The sequence below is a fragment of the Bombina bombina genome, chromosome 4, assembly GCF_027579735.1.
Source record: "Bombina bombina isolate aBomBom1 chromosome 4, aBomBom1.pri, whole genome shotgun sequence".
NCBI lineage: Eukaryota > Metazoa > Chordata > Amphibia > Anura > Bombinatoridae > Bombina > Bombina bombina.
In genome coordinates, this window is record NC_069502.1 from 671,785,190 (window position 1) to 671,806,911 (window position 21,722).

The window sequence follows — 21,722 nt, forward strand, 5'->3', positions numbered from 1 at the left end:
CCAAAAAACGGCCCCTCCCCCTCACACACAGAAGTGAGGGAGAACAGAAACTGTCAGAAAAACAGATTAAGCAACTGCCAAGTGGAAAAATAGTGCCCAAACATTTATTCACACAGTACCTCAGCAAATGAAAACGATTTTACATTCCAGCAAAAACGTTAAACATAATCTCTAGTTATTAAACAGCTTTATGTATTTCTTACAGTGTAATTCTAGTGAAGTACCATTCCCCAGAATACTGAAGTGTAAAGTATACATACATGACATTATATCGGTATGGCAGGATTTTCTCATCAATTCCATTGTCAGAAAATAAAAACTGCTACATACCTCTATGCAGATTCATCTGCCCGCTGTCCCCTGATCTGAAGTTTACCTCACTCCTCAGATGGCCGAGAACAGCAATATGATCTTAACTACTCCGGCTAAAATCATAGCAAAACTCTGGTAGATTCTTCTTCAAACTCTGCCAGAGAGGTAATAACACACTCCGGTGCTATTTTAAAATAACAAACTTTTGATTGAAGATATAAAACTAAGTATAATCACCATAGTCCTCTCACACATCCTATCTAGTCGTTGGGTGCAAGAGAATGACTGGGAGTGACGTAGAGGGGAGGAGCTATATGCAGCTCTGCTGGGTGAATCCTCTTGCACTTCCTGTTGGGGAGGAGTAATATCCCAGAAGTAATGATGACCCGTGGACTGATCACACTTAACAGAAGAAAATATTTTGTGATTCAGATAGAGCATGCAATTTTAAGCAACTTTCTAATTTACTCCTATTATCAATTTTTCTTCGTTCTCTTGCTATCTTTATTTGAAAAAGAAGGCATCTAAGCTTTTTTTATTAGTTCAGAACTGTGGACAGCACTTTTTATTGGTGGCATCTAAACTTATATTCTTGCATTTCAAATAAAGATACCAAGAGAATAAAGAAAATTTGATAATAGAAGTAAATTAAAAAGTTGCTTAAAATTTCATGCTCTATCTGAATCACGAAAGAAAAAAAATTGGGTTCAGTGTCCCTTTAAATAAATGAAGTGGCATATTTTTGTTTCCTATTTTTCCTAGCAAATTTTTATTAAGATATATTGGTTTGGACTTTTTGTTTTGTCTTTTTTTGTTGTTGCAAAATTATATTAACAGGGAAGCATTGCCTAAACCTAGGACTTCTAGACCACACTTTCCATACAGTTGTGCTCATAAGTTTACATACCCTGGCAGAATTTATGATTTCTTGGCCATTTTTCAGAGAATATGAATGATAACACAAAAACTTTTCTTTCACTCATGGTTAGTGTTTGGCTGAAGCCATTTTCTTATCAATCAACTGTGTTTACTCTTTAAATCATAACGACAATAGAAACTACCCAAATGACCCTGATCAAAAGTTTACATACCCTGGTGATTTTGGCCTGATAACATGCACAAAAGTTGACACAAAGAGGTTTAAATGGCTATTAAAGGTAACCATCCTCACCTGTGATCTGTTTGCTTGCAATTAGTGTGTGTGTGTATATATAAAAGGTCAATGAGTTTCTGGACTCCTGACAGACCCTTGCATCTTTCATCCAGTGCTGCACTGACGTTTCTGGATTCTGAGTCATGGGGAAAGAAAAATAACTGTCAAAGGATCTGTGGGAAAAGGTAGTTGAACTGTATAAAACAGGAAAGGGATATAAAAAGATATCCAAGGAATTGAGAATGCAAATGCAGTGTTCAAACTCTAATCAAGAAGTGGAAAATTAGGTGTTCTGTTTGATAACATACTGCATTCATCTTGCCATCAATTCTGACCAAATTTCCTGTGCCTTTGTAGCTCACACATCCCCAAAACATCAGCGATCCACCTCCGTGTTTCACAGTAGGAATGGTGTACCTTTCATCATAGGCCTTGTTGACTCCTCTCCAAATGTAGCATTTATGGTTGTGGCCAAAAAGCTCAATTTTGGTCTCATCACTCCAAATGACTTTGTGCCAGAAGGTTTGAGGCTTGTCTCTGTGCTGTTTGGCGTATTGTAAGCGGGATACTTTGTGGCATTTGCGTAGTAATGGCTTTCTTCTGGCGACACGACCATACAGCCCATCTTTTTTCAACTGCCTCCTTATTGTGCATCTTGAAACAGCCACACGCACCACATATCCTGTATTTTACCTGAAGTTATTTGTGGGTTTGTCTTTGCATCCCGAACAATTTTCCTGGCAGTTGTCTACCTGACCGTGGTTTGGTTTCAACAGAACCCCTCATTTTCCACTTCTTTATTAGAGTTTGAACACTGCTGATTTGCATTCTCTATTCCTTGGATATCTTTTTATATCCCTTTCCTGTTTTATACAGTTCAACTACGTTTTCCCGCAGATCCTTTGACAATACTTTTGCTTTTCCCATGACTCAGAATCCAGAATCGTCAGTGCAGCACTGGATGAAAAATGCAAGGGTCTGTCAGGAGTCCAGAAACTCATTGACCTTTTATACACACACACTAATTACAAGAAAACAGATCACAGGTGAGGATGGTTACCTTTAATAGCCATTCAAACCCCTTTGTGTCAACTTGTGTGCATGTTATCAGGCCAAAATCAACAGGGTATGTACACTTTTGATCAGGGTCATTTGGGTAGTTTCTGTTGTCATTATGATTTAAAAAGAGTAAACACAGTTGATTGATAATAAATGGCTTCAGCCAAACATTAACCATGAGTGAAAGAAAAGTTTTTGTGTTATCATTCATATTCTCTGAAAAATGGCCAAGAAATCATAAATTCTGCCAGGGTATGTAAACTTATGAGCACAACTGTATATAGTCACTGGTATATAGATCTGATGATGAGACCACAATTAAAAATAAAGAAATTCATTTCAAGTTACCTCAACTCAAAAATACCTTAACGTTTTGTTCTAAGGTGTAAGTAGAGTTTTTATACAACATACACAATTTTTCAGTTTACCCTGATATTCATACTGCTTAAGAGAAGGCTTTCTGTTTTCTTTATTTAAAAGACTATAAACAAATACTATGTAGACTATGCTAGACATGTAAACACTACAAAGTTTAGTCTGCAATCCTTGCACTGAGAGACTGTTGGGTTTTTTTTTTCTTAAAGGAAGGAAAACATCTGAATTTTACATGATATAATAAAGTATAGTATACAAGAGGAAAATGTACTGAAATCCATAATTCTTCATATACCTGAATGTATGTTAGATATTTTCTTTTTAAATCTTTTTCTTTTTATTGGGTTTTAATTTTGAAAATATAAAAAGGTAAATTGTAAAGCAATCATATCTACCTTATACACTTAGATAGACATTAATTATTGCATGAGTATATATCAACAGTATAACAATTAAAGTTAATGTAAGTTTTGATGCAAAAGTGCCCAGTTTTTAAAATTTTGATTAAAAACAGGGGCTTTTTCACTCGTTGTGAAAAAAAACTTACCTTTTAAACTTGACAGCCGCTCCAGCTTCCCCCGGTCGTCGCAAGCCATTTCTGTCGTCAGAAATGATGGATGGGTCATCCTCCAATCATGGCTTCCCCGCCCCGGGGGAATCAGTGTCTGATTCAACGCCGTGATTGGAGGAAGCCGGATTCCTCATTTTAGACCCAGAAAGAGGCTTTGCGACGGGCGGAGGAAGCTGGAGCGGCTGTCAAGATTAAATGGTAAGTATTTTTTCACAACACGAGTGAAATGTAAATTTTGATGAATTAAAGTGCGCCTGTTTTTAATCAAATTTTTAAAAAACGAGCACTTAAGCATCAAAATTTACATTCACTTTAATGCAAACTCATATACTTATAACTAGTCATTCCAGTTACTATTTAGTATAAAACATTTTGCCTGTAAAATAAAACTGAAAAAGAGTTTATCATACCTTCTGTATCAAAGAGGCTACTTTTGGACATCATCACACATACGACTAAATTATGAGTGGCACACAAATTAGTGCTCCTGCTCGCGCTTTAACGTCGCTAGAAGTAAGTTTTTTGCCTGCTTCAGATAGCACGCGTTTTACAAGTTGAAAGTAAAACATTTTCACACAAGCGATAACCTGACGTGCACAAAAAGCCGAACATCCAATATTACGAATGTGTAAACGTATTTCCCCATAGACTTCAATAGAGCACCAAAATTGAGAGGGGGAAAAATAACACTCTACTCTCACCCAAACCCGATTGCATTTAACAGCTAACCCAATATGAAATATGAATATTTCACATTCAAATGTTCTTGAAATAGCAGAATATGTTCTATTTATTCTTAAATACAAATTTCTATATATACAGTTGTGCTCATAAGTTTACATACCCTGGCAGAATTTATGATTTCTTGGCCATTTTTCAGAGAATATGAATGATAACACAAAAACTTTTCTTTCACTCATGGTTAATGTTTGGCTGAAGCCATTTATTATCAATCAACTGTTTACTCTTTTTAAATCATAATGACAACAGAAACTACCCAAATGACCCTGATCAAAAGTTTACATACCCTGGCGATTTTGGCCTGATAACATGCACACAAGTTGACACAAAGGGGTTTGAATGGGTATTAAAGGTAACGATCCTCACCTGTGATCTGTTTGCTTGTAATTAGTGTGTGTGTATAAAAGGGCAATGAGTTTCTGGACTCCTGACAGACCCTTGCATCTTTCATCCAGTGCTGCACTGACCATTCTGGATTCTGAGTCATGGGGAAAGCAAAAGAATTGTCAAAGGATCTGCGGGAAAACGTAGTTGAACTGTATAAAACAGGAAAGGGATATAAAAAGATATCCAAGGAATTGAGAATGCAAATCAGCAGTGTTCAAAGAAGTGATTCAGATAGAGCATGAAATTTTAAGCAACTTTCTAATTTACTCCTATTATCAAATTGTCTTCATTCTCTTGGTATGTTTATTTGAGCCATTTATTATCAATCAACTGTGCTTACTCTTTTTAAATCATAATGACAACAGAAACTACCCAAATGACCCTGATCAAAAGTTTACATACCCTGGCGATTTTGGCCTGATAACATGCACACAAGTTGACACAAAAAAGTTTGAATGGGTATTAAAGGTAACCATCCTCACCTGTGATCTGTTTGCTTGTAATTAGTGTGTGTGTATAAAAGGTCAATGAGTTTCTGGACTCCTGACAGACCCTTGCATCTTTCATCCAGTGCTGCACTGACCATTCTGGATTCTGAGTCATGGGGAAAGCAAAAGAATTGTCAAAGGATCTGCGGGAAAACGTAGTTGAACTGTATAAAACAGGAAAGGGATATAAAAAGATATCCAAGGAATTGAGAATGCAAATCAGCAGTCTTCAAAGAAGTGATTCAGATAGAGCATGAAATTTTAAGCAACTTTCTAATTTACTCCTATTATCAAATTGTCTTCATTCTCTTGGTATGTTTATTTGAAAAGCAAGAATGTAAGTTTAGATGCCGGCCCATTTTTGGTGAACAACCTGGGTTGTCCTTGCTGATTGGACAGCACCAATAAACAAGTGCTGTCCGTGGTTCTGAGCCAAAAAATTACTGGCTCCTTAGCTTAGATGTCTTCTTTTTCAAATAAAGATAGAAAGAGAACAAAGAAAAAATGATAATAGAAGTAAATTAGAAAGTTGCTTAAAATTGCATGCTCTATCTGAATCATGAAATAAAAAATTTGGGTTCAGTGTCCCTTTAATACAGCCAAAAAACTGGTACGCAGATATTGGAAACAAGCTCAATACCCCTAGCTCAGCAGAATGGATTGGCCTAGTCAATTATACCTTGAAACTAGAACAGATAACTTATGTATTTAGAGGAAATAGGGACTCTTTCTCTATAATAGAATCTTTTTGGGATGAGAAACAAGCCCTCTCCCTTTGCCCTTTATTTAATACGACACCCCTTGTCTTATCTACATTTTGGGAGAACAGCAGAAATATATAAGTACAATGATGACCAATATAACACTATATGGGTCATACTGACACCTGGGGGATCCGTTCATCACTGATTTCCTACGTTCATCACTGATTTACCACCAAAAGCAGGCTTGAGGTTTGTTAAAGATACATATAGAAGACTTAAATTGTCATATTTAGATACGGAAACAAGCTTATTCTTAACCATGTATTCTTGTTTCTCTAAAACTGTCAAACATTACTTGTAATGTCCTTATCCTGTATTTGTATGCTTTAAACTTTGTTATTTCTTTCTCAAAAAATGTAATAAAAAATGAAAAAACTTATTTACACATATTCCCCTATGTGAAGAACATTGGAATACAAAATATTTACAGAAAATGTTTTCAGCTACTTGACGGCAAATGGCTCCAATGCACACACATATCTATCTATCTATCTATCTATCTATCTATCTATCTATATATATATATATATATATATATATATATATATATATATATATATATATATATATATATATATATATATATATATACCTGTGTATATATATATATATATATATATATATATATATACACAGTACTGTGCAAAAGTCTTAGGCCACCATTAAATTTGTTGTTTTAGCAATGGTATAATGACCATATGTAATGATTGCTCTGGCTCTTTAGTAGAATACAACCAGAAAATACAGGATATTTGTTTGCAGTATTAAAAAAAACAGCAAATAAATCAGAAAAAACAGCTTCTATAGGCTAAAGTGGCAAGTATTTAGTGTGACCTCCCCTTACACTTGAGCAATAGCAGGAACCTGGCTCTCGTAAACCTAAATAGAATGGAACCCTAATTAATACCATTGCATCCTTGTATAGCACGAGCCTTGTCGTTGGCTGCTTATTATGACACATCCTAAAATAGTACTGACCCTGTTTCATTGTCAGCACTTGCGTGTATTATTATTGAGCTTGTAGCTCAAATCTATTAATGGATAATAGTTTAGTCCTTATATACAGCTATTATAGAAAAGTACAAAGGGAACGTTATATTGATTTCCCCTTTTGTGATGCTGAGCTGTGAATATTTGCTGGTGCCCGGTTCTCTGCTGCTTATAGACCTTTCATCATAGTATCAGTTTTTAATGGGAGTAAATCTTGTAAATATACTTTTACAGTCTTCATTGCTGGCTATGTTGAAAAAAAAAAAAAGGACATGCAGTTCAAAATGAAGTAATTGTTATATTGTGACAGTTTAGGGTGCTGTGGTAGGTACAGCCCTGTCATATAATGCAGGTGCTTGATTTATTTCACTTCAAATCATGTCTTCTTCAGCTTGGTTCCCTGCAGCATGGAATGATATTATCATTCATAATGAATCATTTCCTTTCTTGTTGAAGGCTAACAGAAATGGATGAAAAATATCAGAACAGAGAGTCAAGACCAGAAGACCTTCAAGTCATAGCCGAGTTAAAAGACATGGTTACAGAACGAGACCAGCTCATCAAGAAATTGATTGTAAGAATTTCCTTTGTTTTTCTTTTTCTTTTATCCAAACAATTTTAATATGTTATTACGACTGTGGTTCTGCATTAACAATTCAGTGATCTTTAAATTCCCAAAAAGTTCATCAATTATTTCTGCCATCATCAATTATTAAATGCAGACATTTACAGACCTACAATGTGTGCTTAAAATATTAATACTGGGCTGTTTGAAAGCAATTATCAGGACATGCAAAGTCAGATTGTGTAAAAGAAACAAAGACCTACACTTTATTTTCTTTGCAGGAAGACAAGAAGTTTTATCAGCTTGAACTAGTGAACCGAGAGACCAATTTCAACAAAGTGTTTAACGCAAGTCCCAATGTTGGTGTAATTAATCCTTTAGTAAAGGTAAGTAACCAATAGCCTAGGGGGTAGCTATTGAAAGCTAGCTGCTGTTTGTTGTTACTATATATTTTTTTAAAAGACACATCAATGTAAAATTTGAAATGCTCAAATATGCATTTCAGTTTTAAAACAAGGTATCCATCCAGTACTCACTTATGCTTCTAGTAAACATTAGGGGCCAGATTATAAATGGAGCAGTATTTAGCGCTCACGCTTAAGCGCTAATTTAGCTGAAAGTAAACTTGTACCATATGACAAGTTGAAAGTAAAAAGTTAGTGTGCTTGTGAAACCCGGCACATGGACCGCTGCTCCATAACCTGTCCGCCTGCTCTGAGGAGGCGGACAGACATTGCCGCAATTCAACCCGATTCAATACGATCGATTGACACCCCCCTGCTAGCGGGCGAGTGGCTGCGAATCTGCAGGGGGCGGCGTTGCACCAGCAGTTCACAAGAGCTGCTGGTGCAATGCTGAATGCGGAGAGTGTATTGTTCTCCGCATTCAGGGAGGTCTGTCGGACATGATCCGCAATGTCGGATCATGTCCGACAGGTCTTTCATAAATAGGCCCCATAATATATATGCATATGTATATTTGTGTATACATGTGTTTATATATGTATGTATATTAATTTAAACACATAAATGCACATGTATACACAAATATAAATACGTGCGTATATATACATACATACATATATTGATACATGTATAAGTATGTATACATTATAGCACTTTCCATTCAAATACCTTGTCATGTACCCTTTAACCCTTATAACTTTTTTGTATTAATATTTCTATGAATAATTTTTATTAGATAGTGTATATAGGAGTGTAACACTTTAATTTAACCTCTTAACAACCACGACATACCATGTACGTCACTGGTCGTTAAGGGTTTTTCAGGCCATTATAGCGCAGGTCTTGCCGCAAGAGGCAGGACCGTGATATTATGACCTCCCTCCCTCCTGCAGGCATCCCGGAAAAGCAATCCCCATTCAAACACCAGCAATGTACAGGGTACGTTGATGGTCATTAAGGGGTTAATGTACTTATCTTGTGTTTGGTGCAACTTTTAATTTCGCCCTAACCTTTTACATGAGGACTGCAGTCACGCTAACCTGACAAGCAAATTTACGGCTACATTTGGAGTTTTGTCGGTAACAACCCGAAAAACTAACGCCGGCTTTTTTCTGGCCGCACCATAAAAATAACTCTGGTATTGAGAGTCCACATAAAGGCTGCGTTAGGCTCCAAAAAAGGAGCGTAGAGCATTTTTTTTTTTTTTAAAACTTTATTTATAGAAAAGAATCCGAGTCATACATGGTAAATGCAGTCATAATAATGCAGGTGTGACAAAGTGGTCACCTGCAGAACAAAACAGTTTTCAGAGCATGTTATATCAAAGCATACCAGCAAAGGAATACAATAAGTATATGTGATCATCATGTATGTCCTGGGACTCAACTTTTTTCTAAGAACATTTTTTTACAATCAACCAATGAAAAAAAAAGGAGAAATCGAGAAAGGAAACATATTAGCTAAGGGCAAGGAAGAAAGACAATAACATACAAAGAAGAATGAAAGAAAGAGAAGAAAGGAAGAGAAAGAAAGAAGGAGAAAAAAAAAAATAACATATAGCAGCCATACTTACCCAGAGTACCTCCGGGTCCCCCTCCCTCGATATGCAGGTCACTCACGGGTCTGATCCGTGGATAGACACCAATTTCCTCTGAGGTTTTCATTTAAAACATATTGGCTATTTTTAAAAGGAAGCAGAACCCTATCTCTTACTATGTCAGGTAGGTGCAGCAAATAGGCCTCCCATTTAAGGAGAAATCTCTTGACTCTTTTCTCAGGGTCCCCCCTAGTATCTGCCTGCTCAATCAGCATCTGATCATGAATTGTTTTAAGTAAGTATTGAAAAGGTAAGTTACGGTCCCCTGTCCACTCTCTCAGGATAATTTGTTTAGCTAACATGAGTGTGGTATTTAAAAAAATGTCGTGCTTGTATGTCTGATCTCTAGGTGTCAGAAAGATCACATGTTGTGCCGAGAGGGACACAGTTTGTTTAGTTAATTTGGATAGCCAGTACGCAATTTTTTGCCAAAATTTTTGTAATTTAGGGCAACTCCAGAGTAGATGTACCCAATCAGGAGATTCAAGGCGGCATTTACTACAGGAGTTGAGTGCTCCTCCAACCCATTTAGCCCTTAGGCCAGGAGTGATGTAAGCTTGATGTAAGAATTTCAGGTGTGATTCCCTCAATTTTGCAGAAATAGTACTTTGGTGTGCCCTCTCGAAACTTGTGGTAATCAATACCGGGTCAATCTCTAGCTCCCCAAAATGGGACCACTTTGATACCATGCCATGAAGCACATGATCCTTAGAGTGACGAATCAGTAAGTTATATGTATGTGACAGTCTCAGAGGGCCCAACTTCGCCAGCGCACTCAATGTATCTAAATTGGAGGCTTCTACAGAGAGGAGTCCCTCTGAAATCAAGGTGGATACGTAATGTCGGCATTGAAAGTATGCAAACTTGTGTGTGTGCGGGAGGTTATAACGTGATTTCAGGTCTTGGAAGGGCAGTATTTCTAGAGTCAGGGGTCGGAAAAGTTGATGCAGTCGTGTGAGTTGTAATTGTTGCCATGTCTGAAATGCTTGTGTGGTGTACCCGGGGAGGAAGTCCAAATTACCCTGGATCGGGAGATATTTACTAGCTGAACGTTGTATACCCCAGAGTCTACAAATCTTGGTCCAGGCTCTTAGAGGATCCCTAAACAATATATGGTTTTGAATGAACGGGGATAGAGATTTCAAATGTGCATGAGGCAGATAAGCTAAATGCAGTGGTTTAATGATGTTAGACTCCAGGTCAGGGACAGTATAATAGTTTTTCCCTACCAGCCAGTCTAATGCAAATCTAGAGAGAGCCGCCCAGTTATACCATATTATATTAGGAAGACGGAGCCCCCCTCCTTCCACTGTCATTGACAAGGGAGTCCTGCCTATTCTATGTTTTCTGCCCTGCCAAACAAAGTTTCCAATGGCAGTTTGCAAAGATGTCGCATCTTTTTGAGTGAGGAGAAGAGGCAACATCTGTAATGGATAAAGAAGTTTGGGCAGGGCCACCATTTTAAGCGTAGAGCATTTTTAACGCAGCTTCAACTCTCGATACCAGAGTTGCTTACGCAAGCGGCCAGCCTCAAAAACGTGCTCGTGCACGATTCTCCCATAGGAAACAATGGGGCTGTTTGAGCTGAAAAAAAACCTAACACCTGCAAAAAAGCCGCGTTCAGCTCCTAACGCAGCCCCATTGTTTGCCATGGGGAAACACTTCCTACGTCTGCACCTAACACCCTAACATGTACCCCGAGTCTAAACACCCCTAACCTTACACTTATTAACCCCTAATCTGCCGCCCCCGCTATCGCTGACCCCTGCATATTATTATTAACCCCTAATCTGCCGCTTCGTAAACCGCGGCTACTTACATTATCCCTATGTACCCCTAATCTGCTGCCCTAACATCGCCGACCCCTATATTATATTTATTAACCCCTAATCTGCCCCCCACAACGTCGCCTCCACCTGCCTACAATTATTAACCCCTAATCTGCCGACCGGACCTGAGCGCTACTATAATAAAGTTATTAACCCCTAATCCGCCTCACTAACCCTATAATAAATAGTATTAACCCCTAATCTGCCCTCCCTAACATCGCCGACACCTAACTTCAATTATTAACCCCTAATCTGCCGACTGGAGCTCACCGCTATTCTAATAAATGTATTAACCCCTAAAGCTAAGTCTAACCCTAACACTAACACCCCCCTAAATTAAATATAATTTACATCTAACGAAATTAATTATCTCTTATTAAATAAATTATTCCTATTTAAAGCTAAATACTTACCTGTAAAATAAATCCTAATATAGCTACAATATAAATTATAATTATATTATAGCTATTTTAGGATTAATATTTATTTGACAGGCAACTTTGTAATTATTTTAACCAGGTACAATAGCTATTAAATAGTTAAGAACTATTTAATAGCTACCTAGTTAAAATAATTACAAAATTACCTGTAAAATAAATCCTAACCTAAGTTACAATTAAACCTAACACTACACTATCCATAAATAAATTAAATACAATTCCTACAAATAACTACAATGAAATAAACTAACTAAAGTACAAAAAATAATAAAGAACTAAGTTACAAAAAATAAAAAATTTTTTACAAACATAAGAAAAATATTACAACAATTTTAAACTAATTACACCTACTCTAAGCCCCCTAATAAAATAACAAAGCCCCCCAAAATAAAAAATGCCCTACCCTATTCTAAATTACTACAGTTCAAAGCTCTTTTACCTTACCAGCCCTGAACAGGGTCCTTTGCGGGGCATGCCCCAAAGAATTCAGCTCTTTTGCCTGTAAAAAAAAACATACAATACCCCCCCCCCAACATTACAACCCACCACCCACATACCCCTAATCTAACCCAAACCCCCCTTAAATAAACCTAACACTAAGCCCCTGAAGATCTTCCTACCTTATCTTCACCATACCAGGTTCACCGATCCGTCCTGAAGAGCTCCTCCGATGTCCTGATCCAAGCCCAAGCGGGGGGCTGAAGAGGTCCATGATCCGGCTGAAGTCTTCATCCAAGCGGGAGCTGAAGAGGTCCATGATCCGGATGAAGTCTTCATCCAAGCGGGAGCTGAAGAGGTCCATGATCCGGATGAAGTCTTCTATCAACGGCATCTTCAATCTTCTTTCTTCCGGATCCATCTTGCAGACCTCCGACGCGGAACATCCTCTTCTCCCGACGCCTACTAGCCGAATGACGGTTCCTTTAAGGGACGTCATCCAAGATGGCGTCCCTCGAATTCCGATTGGCTGATAGGATTCTATCAGCCAATCGGAATTAAGGTAGGAATATTCTGATTGGCTGATGGAATCAGCCAATCAGAATCAAGTTCAATCCGATTGGCTGATCCAATCAGCCAATCAGATTGAGCTCGCATTCTATTGGCTGTTCCGATCAGCCAATAGAATGCGAGCTCAATCTGATTGGCTGATTGGATCAGCCAATCGGATTGAACTTGATTCTGATTGGCTGATTCCTATATTAGGATTTATTTTACAGGTAAGTATTTATCTTTAAATAGGAATAATTTATTTAATAAGAGTTAATTTCGTTAGATTAAAATTATATTTAACTTAGGGGGGTGTTAGTGTTAGGGTTAGACTTAGCTTTAGGGGTTAATACATTTATTAGAATAGCGGTGAGCTCCGGTCGGCAGATTAGGGGTTAATAAGTGTAGGCAGGTGGTGGCGACGTTGTGGGGGGCAGATTAGGGGTTAATAAATATAATATAGGGGTCGGCGGTGTTAGGGGCAGCAGATTAGGGGTACATAAGGATAACGTAGGTGGCGGCGCTTTGCGGTCGGCAGATTAGGGGTTAATAAGTGTAGGTAGGTGGAGGCGACGTTGTGGGGGGCAGGTTAGGGGTTAATAAATATAATACAGGGGTCGGCGGTGTTAGGGGCAGCAGATTAGGGGTACATAAGTATAACGTAGGTGGCGGTCGGCAGATTAGGGGTTAAAAAAAATGAATCGAGTTGCGGCGATGTGGGGGGACCTCGGTTTAGGGGTACATAGGTAGTTTATGGGTGTTAGTGTACTTTAGAGTACAGTAGTTAAGAGCTTTATAAACTGGCGTTAGCCCAGAAAGCTCTTAACTACTGACTTTTTTCCTGCGGCTGGAGTTTTGTCGTTAGAGTTCTAACGCTCACTTCAGACACGACTCTAAATACCGGAGTTAGAAAGATCCCATTGAAAAGATAGGATACGCAATTGACGTAAGGGGATGTGCGGTATGGAAAAGTCGCAGCTGAAAAGTGAGCGTTAGACCCTATTTTGAGTGACTCCAAATACCGGAGGTAGCCTAAAACCAGCGTTAGGAGCCTCTAACGCTGGTTTTCACGGCTAACGCCAAACTCCAAATCTAGGCCTTAGTTTGCACCTGTGCTATCATATTTACTTTCAACTTCTAATACCTGCACAAGTTAACGCTAATGATAGTGTGCCAGTGTAATCTAGCCCTATGACGGTTTCAGTGATAGCTGCATTGATCATATATACATATTCTTCATGCACTAATTCAAACACTGCACCTGCTCAGAGAGCTGGCTGTGTTATGTATTTGTTTATTGATGATGCCAACTGAGTCATTGTCAACATAGTAAATGCTTTCTGATCAGGAGCTGTGTTTGAAGGCAGATGGATGAACAATATGTGCACATTAAAATATCTCACTAAAATAGTCATAACTTGTTACCAAAAGCGTTTTTGCTAATAAATGTATTTAGCGAAAAATGCTTCTGTTCAAAATGTTTGACTTTTTCTTTCCCTTTAATTGCCAGCTTACTGCTAAGCAAAAAAAACAAAACACGTTATTCATAAGATGATCTAAAAGTGCAAGCTATATAAACTACTGTTCATAGCAAATTTCAAACACAGAATATTACACCATTTTAAATGAGCTTTCTGAGCACAATGTAATCCTGAATTCAGCCATGGTTGCAGCCCTCAATACTGCCATCTAGAGTTTTAGCATTGTCAACTTTAAAGGGAGAGGAAACCCAACATTTCATAATTCAGATAGAGAATACAATTTAAAAAAAGATTCCAATGTACTATTTATCAAATTTGTTTTGTACTCATGTTATTCTTTGTTGAAGAGATACCTAGGTAGGTAGTGTGCACATGTCTGGAGCACTGTTCTTGCTAATGTATAATATTGTTACAAAACTGCTGCCATATAGTGCTACAGACACGTGCACGCTCCTGAACTTCCCTTCCAGCTTTTCAAAACAAGAAAACAAATAACATTTGATAATAGAAGTAAATTGGAAAGTTATTTAAAATTGAGTTGCCTGTCTCTTTAATGAAAAGCTGAGCTACAATGACCATTATTGTTAACATCCCCATTCAATTTTTCTTCCAAAAAGACTGTTTTTACTTTTTGCTTGTGGCACAATACAAACTAATTTTATCCACTATTCCTGCTGTTATAATACCAGCCTTTTATGGAATGGTATTTTTATATAAAGTGAAATGCATCTCATTATATTATTATTATTACTATTCCTGCTGTTACAATACCAGCCTTTTATGGAATGGTATTTTTATATAAAGTGAAATGCATCTCATTATATTATTATTATTACTATTCCTGCTGTTATAATACCAGCCTTTTATGGAATGGTATTTTTATATAAAGTGAAATGCATCTCATTATATTATTATTATTACTATTCCTGCTGTTATAATACCAGCCTTTTATGGAATGGTATTTTTATATAAAGTGAAATGCATCTCATTATATTATTATTATTACTATTCCTGCTGTTACAATACCAGCCTTTTATGGAATGGTATTTTTATATAAAGTGAAATGCAATACATGCGAGCATCTCATTATATTATTATTATTACTATTCCTGCTGTTACAATACCAGCCTTTTATGGAATGGTATTTTTATATAAAGTGAAATGCAATACATGTGAGCATCTCATTATATTATTATTATTACTATTCCTGCTGTTACAATACCAGCCTTTTATGGAATGGTATTTTTATATAAAGTGAAATGCATCTCATTATATTATTATTATTATTACTATTCCTGCTGTTACAATACCAGCCTTTTATGGAATGGTATTTTTATATAAAGTGAAATGCATCTCATTATATTATTACTATTACTATTCCTGCTGTTACAATACCAGCCTTTTATGGAATGGTATTTTTATATAAAGTGAAATGCATCTCATTATATTATTATTATTACTATTCCTGCTGTTACAATACCAGCCTTTTATGGAATGGTATTTTTATATAAAGTGAAATGCATCTCATTATATTATTATTATTACTATTCCTGCTGTTATAATACCAGCCTTTTATGGAATGGTATTTTTATATAAAGTGAAATGCATCTCATTATATTATTATTATTACTATTCCTGCTGTTACAATACCAGCCTTTTATGGAATGGTATTTTTATATAAAGTGAAATGCATCTCATTATATTATTATTATTACTATTCCTGCTGTTATAATACCAGCCTTTTATGGAATGGTATTTTTATATAAAGTGAAATGCATCTCATTATATTATTATTATTACTATTCCTGCTGTTATAATACCAGCCTTTTATGGAATGGTATTTTTATATAAAGTGAAATGCATCTCATTATATTATTATTATTACTATTCCTGCTGTTACAATACCAGCCTTTTATGGAATGGTATTTTTATATAAAGTGAAATGCAATACATGTGAGCATCTCATTATATTATTATTATTACTATTCCTGCTGTTACAATACCAGCCTTTTATGGAATGGTATTTTTATATAAAGTGAAATGCAATACATGTGAGCATCTCATTATATTATTATTATTACTATTCCTGCTGTTACAATACCAGCCTTTTATGGAATGGTATTTTTATATAAAGTGAAATGCATCTCATTATATTATTATTATTATTACTATTCCTGCTGTTACAATACCAGCCTTTTATGGAATGGTATTTTTATATAAAGTGAAATGCATCTCATTATATTATTACTATTACTATTCCTGCTGTTACAATACCAGCCTTTTATGGAATGGTATTTTTATATAAAGTGAAATGCATCTCATTATATTATTATTATTACTATTCCTGCTGTTACAATACCAGCCTTTTATGGAATGGTATTTTTATATAAAGTGAAATGCATCTCATTATATTATTATTATTACTATTCCTGCTGTTATAATACCAGCCTTTTATGGAATGGTATTTTTATATAAAGTGAAATGCATCTCATTATATTATTATTATTACTATTCCTGCTGTTACAATACCAGCCTTTTATGGAATGGTATTTTTATATAAAGTGAAATGCATCTCATTATATTATTATTATTACTATTCCTGTTGTTATAATACCAGCCTTTTATGGAATGGTATTTTTATATAAAGTGCAATGCATCTCATTATATTATTATTATTATTACTATTCCTGTTGTTATAATACCAGCCTTTTATGGAATGGTATTTTTATATAAAGTGAAATGCATCTCATTATATTATTCATCTTTGACTCAGAACTGCATTAGATCTTTTATAGAAAACATTATTGCATTTATTGATCTAAACAAAATGTTCTGAGCCACTCTATTTGAAAAAAGTATTTAGTATCAAAAACACCATTTCAATAATATTCTATACTTCCTTTTAATTTTTTTTTTTTTCTGGTGATTCATCAGATATGGTTATGTCTTGGTTCCTTTCAAATGTAGTTTAACATGGTTAGCTTATCAAGGTAGTCTTAAATATTGTTTAAAAAAGCCTATGGGGCCAATTTATCATACGCTGTCTGCAGCAGTTCTGGTGAACTGTTTGTGCAATCCTGCCCCCTGCAGATTAGCGGCAAATCACGGGGGTGTCAATCAACCCGATCCTATCTGATCGGGATGATTGCTGTTGGCCACTCAGAGGCGGCGGACCAGTTAAGGAACAGCGGTCTTAAGACAGCGGCTTCATAACTGCTGTTTCCGGCGAGCCTGAAGGCTCGTGCGGAAACAGGGGCATCAGGGGCCATTCGGCCCTTGATAAATCGGCCCCATTGTCTCCTGCTATTTAAAGAGTATCAAAAGCAAGCACGATAATGCCCTGCATCTGTATGTATATATGTATGTATTTATACCTATATTAATATAGTCTGTCCTTTCCAGTAAGTGATGTTCTTGTTCTCTTATTCAATTCCAGTTTATAGAAAATTAAACCCACTGTCCTGATACTATAATTATGATTAGATTATGAAGCTGACAGAAACTAGATACAGTACTGGCAGTATAGAAACTAACGGCTAGATTACGAGTTTTGCATTATGAATGAAAAAGCAGCGTTATGGGTTATAACGCTGCTTTTTCACTACTATTACGAGTCTTGTCAAAAAAGCTGTACCGCACACTTTTTTGGCCGTAACGCAAATTAACTTACGCAATTTGCGTAAAGTCTTTTTTCAATAGGACTTCCATAGCACCGATATTACAAGCTTTTTCTGGGAGGCCAAAAAGTGAGCGGTACAGCCTATACCGCAAGATTCGTAACGCAATCTAAAGTCAGTAGCTATGAGTTTTACGCTACAAAGCTGTAGCATAAAACTCATAACTAAAAAGTACACTAACACCCATAAACTACCTATTAACCCCTAAACCGAGGCCCTCCCGTATCGCAAACACTAAAATAAAATTATCAACCCCTAATCTGCCGCTCCCGACATCGCCGCCACTTTAATAAACATATTAACCGTTGCACTCCCGCATCGCAAACACTAGTTAAATATTATTAACCCCTAATCTGACACCCCTAACATCGCCGCCACCTACCTACATTTATTAACTCCTAATCTGCCGCTCCGGACATCGCCGCCACTATAATATACATATTAACCCCCTAAACCTAACGCTAAATCTAACCCTAACACCCCCTAACTTTAATATAATTAAGATAAATCTAAATAAAACCTACTATTAATAACTAAATAATTCCTATTTAAAACTAAATACCTGTACAATAAACCCTAAGCTAGCAACAATATAACTAATAGTTACATTGTATCTAGCTTAGGTTTTATTTTTATTTCACAGGCAAGTTTGTATTTATTTTAACTAGGTAGAATAGTTACTAAATAGTTATTAACTATTTACTAACTACCTAGCTAAAATAAATACACATTTACCTGTGAAATAAAACCTAACCTGTCTTACACTAACACCTAACCTTACACTACAATTAAATCAATTACCTAAATTAAATACAATTACCTAAATTAAATACAATTACCTAAATTACAAAAAACCCCACTAAATTACACAAAATAAAAAAAGAAATTATCAGATATTTAAACTAATTACACCTAATCTAATAGCCCTATCAAAATAGAAAAAGCCCCCCCAAAATAAAATAAAAAAAACCCTAGCCTAAACTAAACTACCAATAGCCCTTAAAAGGGCCTTTTGCTGGGCATTGCCCCAAAGAAATCAGCTCTTTTACCTGTAAAAAAAATACAAACAACCCCCCAACAGTAAAACCCACCACCTACACAACCAACCCCCCAAATAAAATCCTAACTAAAAAAACCTAAGCTCCCCATTGTCCTGAAATGGGCATTTGGATGGGCATTGCCCTTAAAAGGGCTTTTAGCTCTTTTTCAAGTGCCCAAACCCTAATCTAAAAATAAAACCCACCCAATAAACCCTTAAAAAATGGATGACGTCACTTAAAGGAACCTTCATTCTGGAAGAAGACTTCGATTGAAGAGGATGCTCCGCGCCGGATGTCTTGAAGATGGACCCCCTCCGCGCCGGATGGATGAAGATAGAAAATGCCGTCTGGATGAAGACTTCTGCCCGTCTGGAGGACCACCTCTTCCGGCTTGGCTAGGGTTTTTCTTTATTTTGGGGGGGGGCTTTTTATTTTGATAGGGCTATTAGATTAGGTGTAATTAGTTTAAATATCTGATAATTTCTTTTTTTATTTTGTGTAATTTAGTGTTTTTGTTTTTTTTGTAATTTAGGTAATTGTATTTAATAAATGTAATTTATTTAATTGTAGTTTAAGGTTAGATGTTAGTGTAACTCAGGTTAGGATGACGTCACTTAAAGGAACCTTCATTCTGGAAGAAGACTTCGATTGAAGAGGATGCTCCGCGCCGGATGTCTTGAAGATGGACCCCCTCCGCGCCGGATGGATGAAGATAGAAAATGCCGTCTGGATGAAGACTTCTGCCCGTCTGGAGGACCACCTCTTCCGGCTTGGCTAGGGTTTTTCTTTATTTTGGGGGGGGGGCTTTTTATTTTGATAGGGCTATTAGATTAGGTGTAATTAGTTTAAATATCTGATAATTTCTTTTTTTATTTTGTGTAATTTAGTGTTTTTGTTTTTTTTGTAATTTAGGTAATTGTATTTAATAAATGTAATTTATTTAATTGTAGTTTAAGGTTAGATGTTAGTGTAACTCAGGTTAGGTTTTATTTTACAGGTAAATTTGTATTTATTTTAGCTAGGTAGTTAGTAAATCATTAATAACTATTTACTAACTAGTCTACCTAGTTAAAATAAATACAAACTTGCCTGTAAAATAAAAATAAACCCTAAAATAGCTACAATATAACTATTAGTTATATTGTAGTTAGCTTAGGGTTTATTTTACAGGTATTTAGTTTTAAATAGGAATTATTTAGGTAATGATAGTAGGTTTTATTTAGATTTATTTTAATCATATTTAAGTTAGGGGCGTTAGGGTTAGACTTAGGTTTAGGGGTTAATAAATTTACTATAGTGGCAGCAACGTTGGGGCGGCAGATTAGGGGTTAATAAATGTAGGTAGGTGGCGGCGATGTTAGGGGCTGCAGATTAGGGGTTAATAATATTTAATTAGTGTTTGTGATGCGGGAGTACGGTGGTTTAGGGGTTAATATGTTTATTATAGTAGCGGCGATGTCCGGAGCGGCAGATTAGGGGTTAATAAGTATAATGTAGGTGTCGGCGATGTCGGGGGCGGCAGATTAGGGGTTAATAAGTGTAAGATTAGGGGTGTTTAGACTCGGTGTTCATGTTAGGGTGTTAGGTGTAAACATAGGAATCAATGGGCTGCATTACTGAACTTTACGCTGCTTTTTTGCAGGTGTTAGACTTTTTTCTCAGCCGGCTCTCCCCATTGATGTCTATGGGGAAATCGTGCATGAGCACCTAAAACCAGCTTTCAGCAGCGGTGGTATTGGAGTGCGGTATGGAGCTCAATTATGCTCTACGCTCACTTTTTGCCTGATAACGCCGGGTTTTTATAAACCTGTAATACCAGCGTTGTAGGGAAGTTAGCGGTGACAATAACGTGCAAGTTAGTACCGCACCGCTCATAACGCAAAACTCGTAATCTAGCCTTAAGGCACATATATTGTAAGATTTTAAAGTCATATAAAGTTGTATAAGTGATTGGTTCTTTTTTAAGAAGCAAATATTTTTCTGGTGTAATCACATAAAGTCTTGTTTCAAGCTTGTTTTTTCACTTTAATAACTATATTTATCCAATTTATTTTAATGTTTAGGTTGATGGACCCTTCTTCATAGGTTTAATATATTGTGCATAGTAATGATTAATTAAGTATTCTGTCTCATGTACTCCCACAAATATATGCAGATATGGGCCCCTCCTCATGTGTGTTGTTTTTAATACAGCAAAAGAAGAAGAATGATAAGTCCACAAACAGGTTTGTGAGTGCCCCTAACCTAAGTGCCATGGAGTCTGGTGGCGTGGGAAAGGAACATCCTAACCGCCTGGACCCCATCCCTAACTCACCCATCCACGATATTGAGTTCAACAGCAGCAAGCCTCTTCCACAACCCGTGCCACCCAAAGAGAGCAAGACCTATGTTAGGTGAGCACTGCCTCACCAGTCATATTTTCGCTGGTCTTGACAAGACCAATATGAAGTGAGCAATGTGCCACCAGACAGAAAGTGAATGGCGTATAAACATTGCCTTACCTGCACGGTTGTCATTGGTCATGGCAAGACCTGTTGGAGGTGTGCACATCAAACGGTTTGTCATTGGTGTTTTCCAGACCTATATGACGTGAGAGTGGCCTCACTAGTCATGTTATCCTGTCATGAAAGTGCAAGGATTTTGCCTCTTTATAGAGCTCCTTTTTGTTTGTTTTTGTACAAAATCTATTTATCATTTACTGAAATATTGTATTCTATTTATAACCCCATTCATTTTCATGACACCTTTATTTTATGCACTTGCATCATTGTATTGCATGATTTTGTATATACCTATAATTGC

The 21,722-nt window shown here is 36.5% G+C and overlaps 1 protein-coding gene across 1 annotated transcript in view; it reads left to right on the forward strand.

Moving 5' to 3' along the window:
* The window catches only part of FAM184A (family with sequence similarity 184 member A), a 573,060-nt gene that overhangs the window by 549,828 nt on the left and 1,510 nt on the right, over positions 1-21,722 (forward strand). The window contains exons 15-17 of the mRNA XM_053710789.1: positions 7,297-7,414; positions 7,687-7,791; positions 21,114-21,313. Coding sequence (XP_053566764.1) covers positions 7,297-7,414; positions 7,687-7,791; positions 21,114-21,313 — 423 coding nt within the window. The remainder of the gene's footprint in view (positions 1-7,296; positions 7,415-7,686; positions 7,792-21,113; positions 21,314-21,722) is intronic.